At 37.3% G+C, this 18,228-nt stretch overlaps 1 protein-coding gene across 7 annotated transcripts in view; it reads left to right on the top strand.

Annotated features, from left to right (window-relative positions):
• PTPRD (protein tyrosine phosphatase receptor type D) overlaps positions 1-18,228 on the top strand; it is a 1,574,709-nt gene that overhangs the window by 1,488,824 nt on the left and 67,657 nt on the right. For all 7 annotated transcript variants that reach the window (XM_082842820.1, XM_082842821.1, XM_082842823.1 and 4 more), the window contains one exon: positions 12,117-12,240. In XM_082842820.1, the coding sequence (XP_082698946.1) occupies positions 12,117-12,240 (124 nt within the window). The remainder of the gene's footprint in view (positions 1-12,116; positions 12,241-18,228) is intronic.

Here is an 18,228-nt window from a genome sequence, read left to right as displayed (position 1 = left end):
AAACTAAATAATTCAGAATGAATAAGTGATCTGGAAGATAGAATAATGGAAGTCACACAAAAAGAGCAGACAGAAAAATGAAAAAAAAAAGCAATATATAAGACCTATGGAGTAATGTTAAGCATGTGAAGCTATGCATAAGAGGGATCCCAGAAATAGAAGAGAAATGGAGATCAAAAATGTATTTGAAGAAATTATGACTGAAAACTTCCCAAACCTAAATAAGGAAACAGATATCCAGGCACAGGAATCACAGACGGTCCCAAACAAGATGAAGCCAAACAGACCTACACCAAGATATATTAAAGGTAAAATGGCCAAAGTTAAAGAAAGAATTCTAAAGGCAGCAAGAGAAAAACAGAATTAATTACAAGGGAACCCCCATTTTGGTTACTGGCTGATTTCTCTACAGAAACACTGCAGGCCAGAAGGGAGTGGCAAGATATATTCAAAGTCCTGAAAGGGAAAAACCTGCAACCCAGGATACTCTACCCAGCAAGATTATCACTTAGAATAGAAGGACAGATAAAGAATTTCTCAGTCAATCAAAAACTAAAAGAATACAGCAGTACTAAGCCTATCCTAAAAGAAACATTGAAAGGTCTTCTCTAAATAGAAAAGCAAGAATCTATAGGAAAGAGAAAATAACAACGGAAAGTAAATCATTTTTTAAAAAGCCAGTACACAGAATTAAAAAAAAAAAAAATGTTGTGAACACGATAATAACTACAATGAACAGCAAAAGGGTAAATATGACGATGTAAAAGAGGACATCAAAATCATAAAACATGGGAGAAAGGAGTAAGAAAATGTTGATCTTTTTTTTTTGAATGTGTTTGAGCCTATATGACTAACAGTCTAAAGCAAGTAGATATAATAAACATACTTGAAAAACCACAGCAACCACAAATTATAAACAGACAATAAATTCACAAAAACCAAAGAGAAGAGAACACAAGCATAACAAAAAGAAAACCATCTAACCACAAAAAGAAAGACAAAAAGAACAAGGAAGAAATATAAACCAACTGGAAAACAAGGTTTTAAATGGCAGTAAATACATATCTATCAATAATCACCTTAAATGTCAGTGGGCTAAATGCTCCAATCAAAAGACAGAGTGGCATACTGGATAATAAAACAAGAGCCTACAATATACTGCCTATAAGATACCCACTTTAGGGCAAAGAACACAGATAGATTGAAAGTGAGAGGATGGAAAAAGGTATTTTACGCAATTGGAAATGACAAGAAAGTGGGGGTAGCAATACTCCTATCAGACGAAACAGACTTTAAAACGAGGCCCATAAAAAAAGATAAAGAAGGGCACTATATATTGATAACAGGATCAATACAAGAAGAGGATATTACATTCATGAACATATAAGCACCCAATACAGGAGCACCTAAATAGATAAAACAAATACTAATATAAATAGAGGGAGAAATTGACAGGAATACAATAATACTAGGAGAATTTAACACCCCATTACATCAATGGATATATCATCCAGACAGAAAATCAGTAAGGCAACAGAGACCCTAAATGACATAATAGAACAATTAGATGTAATTGATATTTTCAGGACATTGCATACAAAAAAACCAGAATACACATTTTTTTCAAGTGCACATGGAACATTCTCTAGGATAGACCACATACTAGGGCACAAAATAAGCCTCAATAAATTTAAGATGATAGAAATTATTTCAAACATCTTTTCTGACCACAATGGCATGACACTAGAAATCAACCACAGAAAAAGAAATGAGAAAAAAATGATTACGTGGAGACTGAACAATATGCTAATTAAAAAAAAAAGGGTCAATGATGAAAAAGAGGAAATTAAAAAATGCTTTAAGACAAATGACAATGAAAACATAACCATACAAAATCTATGGGATGCAGCAAAAGCAGTCCTCAGAAGGAAGTTCATACTGATACAGGTCTTCCCCCCCAAAAAACAAGAAAAATCTCAAACAACCTAATGTACCACCAAAAAAATTAGAAAAAGAAGAGCAAACAACCTAAAGTCAGCAGAAGGAAGGAAATAATACAGATCAGAGAGAAAATAAATAAAAGAGATTAAAAAGATAGGAAAAAACAATAAAATAAAGAGCTAATTATTTGAAAGTGTAAAGAAAATCGACAAACCTCTGGCCAAGCTCACCAAGAAGAAAAGAGGGAGGAACCAAATAAACAAAAATAAGAAATGAAAGAGGAGAAATAACAAGGAATAACACAGAAACACACAAAAAAATAAGCAAACACTATGAGCAATTATATACCAACCAATTGGACAACGTAGAAGAAATGGACAAGTTTCTAGAAACACGCAGCCCACCAAAACTGAATCAAGAAGAAATAGGTAGTTTGAACAGACAAATCACTAGAAGTGAAATAGAATCTGTAATTTAAAAAACTCTCTGCAAACAAAAGTCCAGAACCAGATGTGGAATTCTACTCAACAAACAAAGAAGAACCTTTGATCCTTCTCAAAGTCTTCCAAAAGACTGAAGAGGAGGGGACACTCACAAAGTCATTCTAAAGATCACCCCAATACCAAAACCAGACAAAGGCACTACCAAAAGATAAAGTTACAGGCCAATATCTTTGAAGAATATAGATCCAAAAATTCTCAACAAAATATTAGCAAACGGGATGGAACAACACACAAAAAAGATCATACACCATGGTCAAGCTGGATTCATCCCAGGGTCACAAGGATGATTCAACATACGCAAATCCATCAATGGGGTACACCATATCAATTAAAGAAAAGACAAACCACATTAACATCTCAATAGATGCAGAATAAAGCATTTGATAAAATTCAACATCCATTCAAAATTAAATTCTCACAAAAGTGGGTATAGAGGGAACATATTTCAACATAATAAAGCTATTTATGACAAACCCACAGCCAGCATAATACTCAACAGTGAAAAGCTGAAAGCTTTCCTGCTAAAATCCAGAACACGACAAGGATGCCCACTATCACCATTTCTATTCAACATAGTATTGGGAGTTCTAGCCACAGCAATCAGACAAAAAAAAAAAAGAAATAATATATATCCAAATGGGAAGGGAGGAAGTAAAATTGTCATTATATGCAGATGACAGGATACTATATGTAGAAAACCCTGAAGACTCCACACAAAAACTACTAGAATTGAAACGGATTCAGCAAGGTAGCAGGATACAAGATTAACACAGAAATCAGTTGCATTTCTTTACACTAACGATGAAATATCAGAAAGGGAAGGTAAAAAACAACCCCTTTTAAAATCACATCAAAAAATAAAATACTTAGGAATAAACCTGACCAAGGAGGTTAAAGACTGAGAACTATAAAACACTGATAAATTAAAGATGATTCATTCATTCAAAGAAATGGAAAGATATCCCATGGCTCTTGGGTTGGAAGAATTAATATTGTTATAATGGCCATACTACCCAAAGCAATCTACAGATTTAATGTGATCCCTATCAAATTACCCAACATCTTTCACAGAACTCGAACAAATAATTCTAAAATTTATATGGAACCATAAAAGACCCTAAATTGCCAAAGCAATTTTGAGGGAAAAGAACAAAGCTGGAGGAATAATCCTCTCAGGTTTCAGACAATACTACAAAGCTAGACTAATCAAAACATAGCGGTATTGGCACAGAAACACACAGGCGGATCAATGAAACAGAATGGCGAGCCCAGAAATAAACCTACACACCTACGGTCAACTAAATTTCAGCAAAGAAGGCAAGAGCCAACAGTGGGGGAAAGTGAGTCTCTTTAGCAAGTGTTGTTGGGAAAGCTAGACAGCTGCATGTAAATCAATGAAGTTAGAACACACCCTCACATCATACACAAAAATAAACTCAAAATCGCTTAAAAACTTAAATATAAGACATGACACCATAAAACTCCTAGAAGAGAACACAACCAAAACATTCTGACATAAATCTTAGCAATGTTTTCTTAGGTCAGTCTCCCAAAGTAATAAAAATAAAAGCAAAAATAAGCAAACTAATCAAACTTCTAAGCTTCTGCCCAGCAAAGGAAACCATAAACAAAATGCAAAGACAACCTGTGGACTGGGAGAAAGTATTTGGAAATGATGCAAACAACAAGGACTTAATTTCCAAAATATACAAACAGTTCATACAACTCCATAACAAAAAACCAAACAACCAAATCGAAAAATGGGCAGAAGACCTAAATAGACATTTCTCCAAAGAAGAGATACAGATGGCCAATGTGAAAAGATGCTCAACATCACTAGTTATTAGAGAAATACAAATCAAAACTACAATGAGGTATCACCTCACACCCGTCAGGATGGCCATCATTTAAAAAGTTTACAAATAATAAATGCTGGAGAGGGTGTGGAGAAAAGGGAACCCTCCTAGACTGTTGATGAGAATGTAAATTGGTACAGCCACTATGGAAAACAGTAGAGAGGTTTCTAAAAAAACTAAAACTAGAATTGCCATATGATCCAGCAATCCCACTCCTGGGCATATATCTGGAGAAAACTCTAATTTGAAAAGACACATGCATCCCAATGTTCACAGCGGCACTATTTACAATAGCCAAGACATGGAAGCAACCTAAATGTTCATCAACAGATGAATGGATAAAGAAGATGTGGTACATATATACAATGGAATACTACTCAGCCATTAAAAAGAAGAAGAAGAATGAAATAATGCCATTTGCAGCAACATGGATGGACCTAGCAGTTACCATACTAAATGAAGTAAGTCAGACAGAGACAAATATCATATGATATCACTTATATGTGGAATCTAAAATATGATACTGATGAACTTCTTTACAAAAGAAACAGATTCACAGACATAGAAAACAAACTGAATCTGGAAAAGAATATACATATATATTACTGAATCACTTTGATGTATACCTGAAACATTGTAAATCAACTTTACTTCAAGTTAAAACAGAAAAACATGCCAAAAAAGAATTAATATTAAAAAGTAAAATTAAAAAGCCTTCATTTTAGAAATATACAGTCAATGGCAGATTGCTCTTCTAAACCTCAGAAAGGACTTGAGAATATCTAGGGGCAAACCACACTGAGGACCAAATGGGCCTACTGATGGGGAACTATGTGGAAAGATAGTATTTTTCTGGAGGTTAAGGTCAATGAAAGTTCAATTCTCTGTATAAAGGATGCTTAGTCTGACCCATAGTTTGGTTAGTCAAGTAGCTGCTCTGTTACTTCTGTATAATTAAATCTTGTTAGTTGTTTTAAACACACAAAAACAAGATATATCTTTTTTGTGGTTTCTCTTTGATGAGGTTCTAAAGGGAACTTTTTGAGGTTTTCTACTGGTGGAGTGAGAAGAGGAAGACAGAGCAACTTGTATGGTGTTTTGCACATGGGAATAATATTTTTCTTCTGTATAGAGAAGTTGAAATTTTAAACCATATTTAAAGGGCTTTGCTGTAAGATGATGACTTCAGCTTTGTCAAAAAAGGTCACTCTCATATCAAGATGTAATTTTACTCAATGACTGTAATCTAATGTGCAAACTCATGAGCACTTTTTTGTTTTGAATTTAGAACTGTAAATATAGATCAGAAGCACTACAGAGATTTTTGTTCCTAGCTTTCCCACTGTGTTTCAGGAGAACAACTAAAAGACATGTGTGAAACAGTCAAGGGATCTTCTCCAACTTGGCCAGACAGGAAGCATAGCACGGTGGCTAGTCACTCAAATGGGGGCAGGGGAGGGGTGTAGGGTACAGAATACCTCTGCCCCAAATCTAGCTTCTCTACCTAGTAGCTGTGTGACTCTGAGAAGGTAATTTAACTTCTCTGCACCTCAGTTTCCTCATCTACAGAATTACAATAATAATGGTAACTAATTCCAGGGTCTGTGTGAAGATAAAATGGCTTAAGATATGTGAAGCACAAAGAAATGTAAATGAGAAGTAAATGTTACATAAGTGTTAGTTATCATATAATATACTTACATTTTAATTCTAGCTTTTTATCAAGAATACAGGGCAAAATTGTAAGTCCATAACTTAAAACGTAGCTTTTATTTCCACTTACCTATTTTTTTCTTCTTACCTGTTTTAAGGCAAAGTTCCAGTTGATTAAAGAAAAACTTAGAACTTTCAGACCATCAAGTGAAAGAGTACAAAATGCAAAATACTTGATATTAGCAAGTATTTAGCTAGGGCCTTCCCTTTCTTCTTTAAGTTACAGGGGGATTTTCCTTTTATTTTGCAACTTTTTCTCAGGAAGGCTAAGCCAGGGAGTTGAAGATGCGTTAGCATTAGAGTGATTCCGTCAAAAGCTATTGGGAGCAGAAAGGGGGGTGTGTCATGTGTCAAGTGTGCAGGTAGGGAGACTGTGCAGAATGGTATGGCATCTTGGTAAGGTTTTAGATGCTACATAGGGTTCATCTGGCACATCTTCAAGGGCATTGTTGATTGGAGAAACAAAACTTAATATTATGAAATAGCATTCTTGTTTATAAATTGTGACAATGTAACATCCACATTTCATGTAAATTCTTAAAAAGTCTATTAATCAACTTTTGGTTGAAAAAATCTACTTTACTTCATTTCCAACTTGCAAAATTCTCAGGGGAGGCTGAAGAGGACCTGGTTAGGATTCTGGCTCAAGAGGGTCGAATTTTGAATTGAGTGACAAGAAGGAGGTAGATGCCAACTGAATGTTGTTTGGATAAACAGACACAGAAGGATGCGCGGAGATAATCTGAGAGTCAAGCTCAGGAAAACCAAATACTAACAGCAAGAAATGATTGAATCCACTAGGAAAAGGGTGCTTATTTCAAATTGCTTTGAATAATATTGGGGTGGACTCAGCTTAATCTTACAGTAGGAAGATGCATGGTTAAGATGGGCTGGCCAAAATTATAAGGTTGAACTGAAAATCAACTTCTGGGGCTTCCCGGGTGGCGCAGTGGTTGAGAGTCCACCTGCTGATGCGGGGTACACGGGTCCGTGCCCCGGTCCGGGAAGATCCCACATGCCGCGGAGTGGCTGCGCCCGTGAGCCATGGCCGCTGGGCCTGCGCGTCCGGAGCTTCTGCTCCGCGGCGGGAGAGGCCACAGCGGTGAGAGGCCCGGGTACCAGAAAAAAAAAAAAAAAAGCTCTCAACAAGAGAAGCCAGAAAACAAAGAAGCAAAGCAACAGTGTCTTCATTAGCACTAAGAAAAGCCTAAACATTGGGTTTTGAATATTAGGGTCTTATTCACCCATGATATCTTTGCCTCATTAACATGGATAATTGAAATTTGATTTTCCTCAACCAGTTTGTTTTAATCTAAAAGATCTTCTTATACCTCATCTACTTTCAGTAGTTATTCTTCTTTACTGAGTTTACTGCTCTCAGCATTCTGACAAGCTCCAAAATAATGACCTATGCTGTGTATTGTTAAACATTCAGTCAGACAGATAGATACAGATGGATGGATATGTGTTGCACAAAGACAAGTCAGCATTATTTAATCAATGTTTGTTTGATCCGTGTAAAACGAGTATAAATGCAAGCTGCATCCCATCTGCTTTATCATCCATGTGAAGCCAACCTCATTTTTAAATCTTGATTTCTTATGTAATTGCCCCAGAATGACACAGTGTTGGGCTGCACCCCTTAGGCCTACAAGGCCTGTACTTGGCCAGCTCCAAGACCAAAGAAGGAGCCCAGAGTCAGCCACAGAGATATCAATGAATTTATATAAGCAATTAGTTTCTCTTAATCCAATTAAACAGCTCATCCACAAACCAGTCTTGGCCATGCCATTTAGAGGCAGAGACATATTTCCAAGGTACACATAGACATGTATCTACACAAACAAAGAGATTTCACAGTTTTCCTGCAAGAGTTTAAAAAGACCTCTTTGTTTTTTTTTCTTCACTCTCAGAGACCAGATGATTAAAGTTCCTGAGAACCCAGGTAGATCATTTACATCTCAAAGGCACAAGAAGAGAAATACCAATTCCCTCTAGAAAGCTAACTTCCTCTTAGGGCATATGCAAAACAACAGTTTTAGAATGTCAAAAGAGTCCCATCTTGGACATTTTCAGGGATTTTCTTTCAGTTTCTAAACAGCCAATTCACTTTAAACAAATACCAGTGATAGACAGTAATACGTATCATTCACTCACACTCACACGGCTCACTTTCAGAGGAACAGGAATCAACATTCAAGTTAACCTTCGCCTCAGCTGTCAGCTCAGCCTCTTTGCCTTTCCTAATACAAAAACCAACAGCCAGCCCCGAGCTGCGGCCACTGTTTTCCCACTCTAACGGCGGCCAATATCTCCACAAGCACCTTGGGGTGTCTGTGAGAGTTCTGTGAACTCTCTCGGTGGGCCCCATTCATCAAGGCAGCCACTGCCGGGCCCCCGCATACTAGTGGACGGCCCCCCGGGGATTTCTGCCGCAACTTTCAGGATTATCCCCACAACTTTTGGGTCCCACATGAGTGGCCGGCCACCCCGGGATCACAGCCGTAACTTTCAGGCCCCACTTGACAGCGGACGGCCCCTACAACTTGCCATTCCCCGTCCTTCCTTCCCGACATCTCGGCGCTCACGGGAGTTTCCTCAGTCTCCTGGCCACTCCGCCAGTTGCTGGGCTGCACCCCCGTGGGCCTGCCAGGCCTGTGCTTGCCCAGCTTCAAGACTGAAGAAAGAGCCCGGAGTCGGCGACAGAGATGTCAGTGGTTTTATGAATGGGGGAGCTTACAGGTCTGAAGCGAGGTCCTGGAGCGACATCCCACCAAGCTCAGACAGCAGACAGCAGCGGGCAGAACAGGGCGGCAGCCTTCGTGACGGCGGGAGGGGAGGTTACCACTTACGTGGGGAATTGACTTCAGGTTGTCTTTGTTGGTTACCAGGGAAACGAGCAGAGGGGCATGCCCCTCACCGCCCCTTTGATAAGCTATCAGGTGGAGATGTTCTGATCTAAAGAGTAGAACCATCACTAGCTGGGGCCTGGGGCAAGTATGTAGGAAGGTCAGTCCTGTGAGTAGGGTGTAGGTGAAGCAGACAGTGGTCAAGCAGGGGAAGTACAGAGAGCAAGAGAACAGCCATCTTGGGTGGCCTGGTCATACACACAGGATGATCAGTTGGAAAGAAATATCATTTGGACTGATGGGATAAGGATAGTTAGGTTGAAGTCTGTTTCATAGGTTGGGCTTCTTCACTTTGCAGTGGCTTTCTGGATAGTGAAGTAGCACCGTGGCTTAGTAATTACCAGCTGTTAATCATCAGTGAGCTTTGAAATCACCCAAACCTGGGTTTGAGGGTAAATGTATGAATCTAGCTGTATGAGCAAATTACTTAACCACCAAAATGCCTGCCACAGAGAAGTCCCTCAGTAAAATTTATTGAATTAGTCTTTCTTTACTTCAGTTTCCTTGTCTGCAAAATGGAGAAAACAACAATACCCACCTCATAACATTTGTGAAAATTAAACAGGATACTGCATGTAAAGCATAATGACCTGGCAGCTACTATCATGATCCGATTACCTACAGGTCTTTATCTCTTGGGTCACACTTTAAGCCTAAACATATTAATCTATGTGATATACAAGCTTATGTTTCCATTACTGGTTTTTAAACTCTTCTATGTAGGTATCAAATACAGCATGCAGACGGCTGCAAATGTGTGGCAAGAGTGGAAATGAACATGAGTTCACAGTGTCTTTGAGTTGGTAGATGCAGTTTCATTAGTCTAATTAAATGCATGCCATTTACACATATATGAGTGATCGTAATCCGAGGAACAAGGCCATCAGAGGGAGTAAGGTCTTCCACCAAAGGAGTGACTGTATATCAGTGAGCTTAGGAGCTTCTTGGGATATTTTAGAGAATGATGTGTAGGAAGCTTGTGTACTCAGTAATGCTCATCAGTGTAAAGTGGATTATCAGTGGTAGTTGTACTTTCAGGATCACGTACTTAATTACTAAGCCATATGATAATGAATGTTAAAGTGTTAAACTAGCAATGCTCTGCACATTGCAGTTTCCAATAGTCTGTTCTCTAACTCCCATGTTAAAAGAAGGAATTACTCCATGATTTCTCTTTATGAACTTTTCTCAGCAACAGTTATTCACCAGTTCGATTCATTTAAAAAACATTTGTTAAACCATTTATTGAGGCCTTTGTAGATGCAAAGACGACTAAAGGTGTCTAGGTAGGATGGTGGCTAAGGACTCCAGAATTTAAGCTGAAGGTCACCCAGAGCCAGTGGAAGTTCTTAAACAGGGTCCTAACCTATCCAGGGCTGTGCTTTAGAATGTCTACTTTGGTATGAAGAATGGATTGGAGTGAGAGTTTAGAGAAGGGATTCCAATCAGACATCAGATACTGAAGGACTGGGATTTAGGGAATGATAGATTTGGGACGAATTTGAGAATTTTTTAAGGCAGGCTTGGTCACTGAACAGAGCTGCTTTGTGTGGAGAAGGCTCAAGGTTGACTTGAGCGCTGCCACCCAGGCATCTGAATGCTGCAACTCCCTTTAGCTCATGGCATACTTGGAGAGGAGTACCTTCTGCAGAGGAGGTGATGAGCTTCCCTGGAAAAGCAAACTAGAAAGACCCCTAATTACATTATTCTTTAGACTCTAAGACGTGGATAATTATTTTGCTGAGTACAGTTCAATGACTGACTAGTTTATATACAGATTAGCATAGGCTAAGAAAGGAAAGAGGGTTTTATAATCCTTAGTAAATTAGAAGCTGCAATCTGTACTGCTGAGAGTTTTTGTATGTTTGGAGGCTTATTCATGACTGTTAATAGGCTTGACTCATTACACTTGGGAGTCTTATTACCGTGCTGAACTCTATCCATTTTAACACAAATGTGTGCATCCTTAATATTGTACCAGCTGTTGGATATATTTTAATTTCAAGTTCTACATATCCACATAAAAGCGTGGAAAATATCCGGTATCAAAATTAACTGTTAAAAGTTTTATGAACATAACAAAGTGTTTTTACTTTTTAAAGAATTTCATCTGTATATAAACCTAATTTATCATTAATTATGTCTGAAAACTTGATTTTGATCATTGAAAATCATGTTTCTATAATTACTGAGCTCATATTTCCATATACCATGAAATTATGTCTTAAAAAAATGTCAGTACGCTATGATGAAAGAAAAAGTATTTTGATTTCCATAACATTGCAGGACATTAAAAAGTTCCCCAAAGTTTTATATCAAAGCCTGAATCCAGTCTCAAAATAATGGTTCTGCTTTAACCACAAAGAACTTTATATTATTTTATATCTGTGAAATATTTATTTTAGATTATTGAACAACTTTGGTTGAACTAAGGCATCAAGGAAAGACATTAAAAATCTGAAAAAGTAAGTTTAAAATAAAGAATAAAAAGCAAACTTTGTAAACATGATAACACATAATGATAACTTAAGAAGCGATTAGATCCTATCTGCATTAGATTATAAATTAATATTCTAAGAAGATTATTTGATTTAACTGACCTCCCTTCTTTACTGTTATTCTTAACTGTTTGAATTGTACAAACTGCCTTGTGATAGTGGTCATAGTATGTTTTGGAGAAACAGACAAAATTTTAAGTTGCCCTCAAGATGTAAGCCTGCAGGTGAAGAAAGAAGAGCCTGTGCCTAGTGAATCCAGTGAACGATCAGTCAACTTTAAAGAACGAGGTTAGGTCCACATAGGAGAGGGTAAGCAAGATAAAATAATGTTCACAGAACTAGAGAACTGGAAGGAATATTGAACCAAGGTAACTTGGAAACTACAGCAGCAGAGAAGGAAAAGTGAAAAAAAAAAAAAAAAAAAAACCAACCTGCCTTTCCACTATTAACAGAACACCTATATTGATTTCTTTTTTCCATTTGAATCAGTGTTGGTGACTATCACTGTTTTTTCCTATGATTAATCATTTCATCTTATGCTGGTTATATTAGTGTTCAGCTTCACAGCTAGGGTCGTCTTGGTGAAGTGTAGCTTCAGAATTTCCTTTTTAAATCGTTTGTTACTTGTGATAAATGCCTATAATCTGATGGTATTCAGTATTGATTTTATGTATGTGTGCTGTTTTTCTTTTAAAGTCAATTGACCCTGGCCAGCAGTTCACATGGGAACATTCAAACTTGGAAGTAAACAAACCAAAGAACAGATATGCAAATGTAATCGCATATGATCATTCCCGAGTTCTCCTCTCAGCAATAGAAGGTAAGGAAATGCAGATGTTATTTATACCTTTATTTTCATGGGTTTAAATATGTGCGTGAAAATATAGTTTTAACTAGGTGTTCAGCCATCTATGAAAACAGTTACTTAAGATTTAGGTGCTGGGGCTTCCCTGGTGGCGCAGTGGTTGAGAGTCCGCCTGCCGATGCAGGGGACGCGGGTTCGTGCCCCGGTCCGGGAAGATCCCACATGCCGCGGAGCGGCTGGGCCCGTGAGCCATGGCCGCTGGGCCTGCGCGTCCGGAGCCTGTGCTCCGCATCGGGAGAGGCCACAACAGTGAGAGGCCCACATAACGCAAAAAAAAAAAAAAAAAAAGATTTAGGTGCTGCTTGTTCTCACTTTTTCTTTCTCATACAAATATGCCAATCCTTGAGCACACAACATCCTTGACACCATGTAACACAAGGGCATTCCTCATTACCTTCTTGCTTCTACCCTGGATGAAAGATTTCATAATGCAGTTCATGTTTATATAGGGGAAGCAAATTGAGGTTGCCCATTTTACTGATGGCTGCTGATGGTTATGAATAAACAGGTGACTGTCAGAAGATGCCCATAGACTGTTACTTAAAAATGGTGAGGGGTTTGTTTGTCAATAACTCTGGATAACCACTAGGAACGGCCAAAAAGTTAGGAGTGGTGATGTGACGATTCATAAAAATTAAGCACATTAGAAATGTCTAGCTCATCTAATTTGTGGACTGCTTGGTAATCTCTCTCACAATTGTAGTAGTAAGGAGTTTATTCCGGAAGGAATGATTGCTCCTAGAAGACGAGGATTATTCCTCAAGTATACCTAGCTTCTCTGAAGGATTCATGAGAGTATTATCCATTCACCCCTTTCCAATAATAAATCCTTCTCACATGGCATATTAAAGACACTTAGGAGCTCATGTTCAGCACTCAGCATTTTGTTAGTCTTTTACGGCCATGGTAGTGCATTGGATTGCTTTCCTTAGAACGTAGTTTACAATGTCACTTAAATCCTAACCTGGACTACCGACTGCCACATACCACATTCATCCTCACTGGCCTTCAGAAGAGCTTTGTGGCTTTTTCATACTTGAAAGGTCACTGCTTACCCTCTTCCAGATGTTTTATAAAACATTAAATAATACCAGCTTCAGACCCGGACCTTTTTAGTACCTTAACAGTTGAAACATTTTCATCTATAGCTGTTCAAGCACCTTTCCCTTTTTTCTGCTTCCGAAATCTATGATGACCACCACTTTATCTCATAACTCTGCCAAGTCCTACCAGCCTCCCTAGTATCCAAAGTTAATTTGAAAGTGAGACTCTGCTTAGAAGCTTTCCCAGTCAGCACCAAAGGCAACAACACACTGAATTCCAATTTTGGAGGAATAAGAACGACCTTGTGGCATTTGAGCAAGTCCATACCTCGGTCCCCGTTTCTCAAAATGGCATTATGTGGCATAGATATATTTTGTAAAATTCTCACAATCGATTTTACTTTTGATGTTGGAAAATGGCTTGATCCCTTTTTGAGCCAATTAAAGATGCTAGGTGTTCAGGAGTTAACTTTTTTCCATATTGAAAAAATTGATCAGTTTTATCAGAGTTCCCCCAATGCTAGTTCAAGCAGGATAGTGTCAAACAGGTAGTTGCTTCTTTTGAGGTCCTGTTTAAAAACTGTAAATGGTATATGTGGATGATTAGCATATAGGGTTTACATTTTACCTATCTCCCATCTTAAAATGTAGAAAACTATAGTAGCAATTTCTTGTCTGAAGTCTCTTAAATCGTATCCATAGTAAATAAGAAACTAAACCAAGTCACACACAGAGGAGAGAAATCTTTTTTGTCATTAGTGAAGCAAGGTAAATTACAAAAATAAAATAAGTGAATGTAAATTGAGAACCCAGTTGGCATGATCTTGGCTAGAGAACTTGTCATTCTGCCTTTGCTGTATTGTAGCATCGTTTCCACTCAGAATTAGGTCATTCGGTACTACCACTTCCGTGTACTTTTCCCTGCTTTGTCATTATTTTCCTTAACCTGTTATTTTCCACCATCTTAACAGTGAAGTATGTCGAAGGACAAAGAATGTTCCTCCTTGTACCTTTATTATGATAGTTGGAAACTATGTACATTTCATTCCTATGCTATTTTTACAGTATAAGAGCCAAAGCAGTTGAATCAGACTAAAACCTGCCTTTTTATAGCTCTGTGCCCACAAATACACCCTAAATCTAGAGATGACCTAGAAACTAAAAGTTTTTCAATTTTAAGCGTTATGCAAAAGGTTAGAAGCATTTAATTGAAGTTTATGGGCTATACAGAGAGCTTTAATCTAGATTACAACCATGAACAGCATTTTATCTTTGACTAAGCCCTAGCCAGCAGATATTTAAGGGGAAAAGCAATCATCCTGTATCTTAAGCACAGAAAAAATACCAGCAACTGGAACCACAGAAGCACTAACTGAGGCTTCTCCTATAAAGGGAGCTTTGATAACACAGAACCAGATTTTTAAAGTATATTAAAATGTTAAGTGACTTCATGCACAATTTATAAAATGTAACGTGCTTGTTTTGGGTTCTACCCGTGGTGATAACGTACATGACTGTGGTTGAGTGTTTTATTTGGGGCGTTTTTGTTGTTGTCCTTCTCTCAGTGGTTCTGATCACTCTCTTCATATTACTTTGCAGAGTGATCTGATGACATTAAAGAAAAAACTGGGTGTTGCCACAGTGACTCGTGTTGTCTTTATCTTGGTTTAATAGAGCAAAACTTTTAACATACTTCCACTGAAAGATGACAAGGGAAAAACTTAAAAGAATCAGGAATTGTGTATGGGCACCAACGTGCTTACTGAACCCCTTGAAAATAGTGATACTTCATGACGTGTTTCCGAATGACAATTATTTTGTGTATGCTGGGGAAAATGCAGAATAAATTCAAGACAGTCCTAATTACAAAATGTTCACAATTGTTGAATTAGAGAGTAAGCAGTATGAAAATACAATTGAATTTTTGACCAATGCAGTTACTGTTGGGATCCCAACATGTTTAAGCAGTTCTTAAGAGAGAACAGTAATTCCTGAAAAAAAGGGGTGATGGGATTTATTTTAATGATTTAAGATAAATGTTGTCAAAGAAGACTAAATGGAAACGAATATTTGTATGTGAATCAAATAATGTGCTTAATCTTATAGATGCCAAAGTTGTCCAGAAAGTATACTTTTATTAAAGTACAAAAAGAGAAGTGGACAAACCAAAAGATGAAAAGCAAGTTTGGGTCACAGCTCTGTCACTAAGTAGTTAATGTAACCTTGACTTCTCTGAGTATCAGTTTCCCCAGTGCTAATATCTTTTACTTTTGAGTTCTCTAATACGAGTTAGCTCTATGTAGTTTTCATATCAACTATCTTATTTACTGTACTCACAACAGTCTGATGAAGCAACACTATAAATATTTTGATACAGAGAGGTATCCATGTTTAGAGATGAGAAAACTGGAGCTCAAACAGGGAATCAGCCCTGACTCTCTCAGTGTAAAAGGTGAACAATTAATATAGCTTAAATTAGAATTGAGCTCTTCTGATTCCTCAATCCAGGCTTCCATAGGCCCACATCACTCACACTGCTTTCCTACTGATACAGGATGTGACTGTAACTAAGTAGCTTAGCATGGATCCGAACACCCAGCCTTGCCTTTTTACCGAAAAAGTCCATTTTATCATTTGGTATCATGGATAACACAAACTTCACATTAAATATTTCATTTCCCTCTTTATGGCCTAACTTTTCTGAGGCAGTGACACAAAAGGGGGAATCATCAGTGACCCAAATGCATCAGAGTCCTACAATTGCAGAATGTTACATCTGTCCCTCACAGGTGATCTACTTAGCACAAATATCTTTTTATGTATCTTCAACTTCTTATAAACTCAGGAATATCAATTAGTGGCAGATTATTAATTGTACTGCCTTGTAACTATCAAAAATTCAATCTAACTATTACAGTCCTAGATAAAAAAAGTTTTGTTTTGTTTTCTTTGTAAAATAGAATTACTCTTCACTGCTGCCGGTACTACATTTCTATTAGTAGGATTATAATTAACATTTCACTGTAAAAGTCATGTTGACATGGAATTTTTTAAAATCATTGGCCAGGCCTAAATACAGAACAAAATTTAAAACCCTCCTTTTAAATTTGACAACAAAGACAAGACGTTATGATAGACACGACTGTCTTGGTATTTACCATGTGTTGGGCATCATGTCATAGATTTTTATACACAGTGTATAAAATCATGTATAGTTGTTACTTATAGTGTTCAGAACAACCTCAAAAGCTAGTTGTTATCATCCAATTTAATAGACAAGGAAACTGTTAAACTTTAAAAAGTCAAGTAACTTGTTTATAATCATTAGCTAGCTACTGGCAGAGCCAAAATTTTAACATGAGTCAGTTGGACTCAAGAAGCCTCTCCTCTCCAATAGGTCACTTAAGACTGTAGCCACCTTTGAATCATACTGGCCGAGCCTATACGTATCAACCTACATATCAAAAACTGCCTTTTTGGCTGGGATGACTGTCTAGGAATTTTGAAATATACATTGTGAAACACTTATGATAGAAATCTTAGAGCCAGAGGTCTTCAACTGTGTTCTTAGACTTCCGTCAAAGTGAACGTTTCCAAAGAATAAGCGATATATAAATGGCTTTCTGGTGGATTTTTTTTTTATTTGTTTAATATTACTTTTTGAGGTATCTTAGGAAGAATACGAAATAAGAAGACAGAAACTAAATCCCAGTTTAAGCAGCTATGTGACCTTGGGCATGTAACTTAGTTCAGTTAACCCTTTGGGGGGAGCTTGTTCCTTCTGAGAATCTGATGAACATTTTAAATCCCACTTGCAAAGAAAAGGCACCTACACACTTTATCTGCATACTAATATCATAGAGTTCACAGACATACAATCTCTTTGCAAGCCCGTTCTCCAGTTTAAGGGCCCCTGACTTTGTGTCTTTTGTTCTGGTTCTTCCTAAAATGAGAATGTATAAGATCCTTCCTGCTATTCTGAAAATTCTGAAGGTTGGTTCTAAATCCAGGGATCATAGATAAATATTAAATCTTGGACATTAAGAGATTACTCTTTTGAGGGGAAAAAAAAAGCCCACACATTTAATCCAGAGGGTTTACTCAAATAGAATTACTGGCTGGTGTGTGTCTCTCCTACTGTGCCAGGTTTAAATGGTTTTATCTAAAAGAGTTAGAAATGACAAAGAATAAAGCGCTTCATGCCGTATGCATTTTTTAACACCAGTGCTTGTTAATCTGATAAAGGCAGCTTAGTAAAATATGGGTTTGTTTTATTGTTTTCTAGTTTTGGGGGAATATATTTAGTTTCAAACCATAAATATGTTTATTCACTTCATCTCTATAATGAAGAGGTACCTTCCTACAAGGGCCTGTGTATTTTTCAAGAACTACTTTCCTATTAAATCATCTTGCTTCTGAAGAGATTGTTTGGACAAGTTACTGGGCCTTGGTTTCCTCATCTGTGCAATAGAATTAATAGTAATACCTACTTCCTAGAATTATTAGAAGGATTTAATGAATTAATGCATGTAAAGCCTTTAGATGAGTGTTTGGCACAAAGAAAATGCCTAATAAATATTGGGAACTATTAAAGTTATCATTGCTGTTATGAATTTTGTTACTACTATTGATAGATCCTTTTATCCACAGATGGAATTTCTTTTGCATATGATCTATGGGAAAATTAATAATATCCAAATGAGAAAGCTGCATATATTTGCAGCACTCTGTGAAGCAAAAGAAAATATTGGTGCTTGATACACGGAAATGAGACCTATAATAGCGTTACAAATTTCAACAAGAGGAAGAATGTGTTCTTTTAAATGGAAATCCAAAATGTATCATCTGCTGTTTGATTTATATAATAGGAGCAACTCAAGACAACTCCAACTGTAAATAA

This window comes from Leucopleurus acutus, assembly GCF_964270905.1.
Source record: "Leucopleurus acutus genome assembly, chromosome: 7".
Classification (NCBI taxonomy): domain Eukaryota; kingdom Metazoa; phylum Chordata; class Mammalia; order Artiodactyla; family Delphinidae; genus Leucopleurus; species Leucopleurus acutus.
Note: the sequence above shows the minus strand (reverse complement) of the source record. Positions and strands in the feature narration are given on the sequence as shown.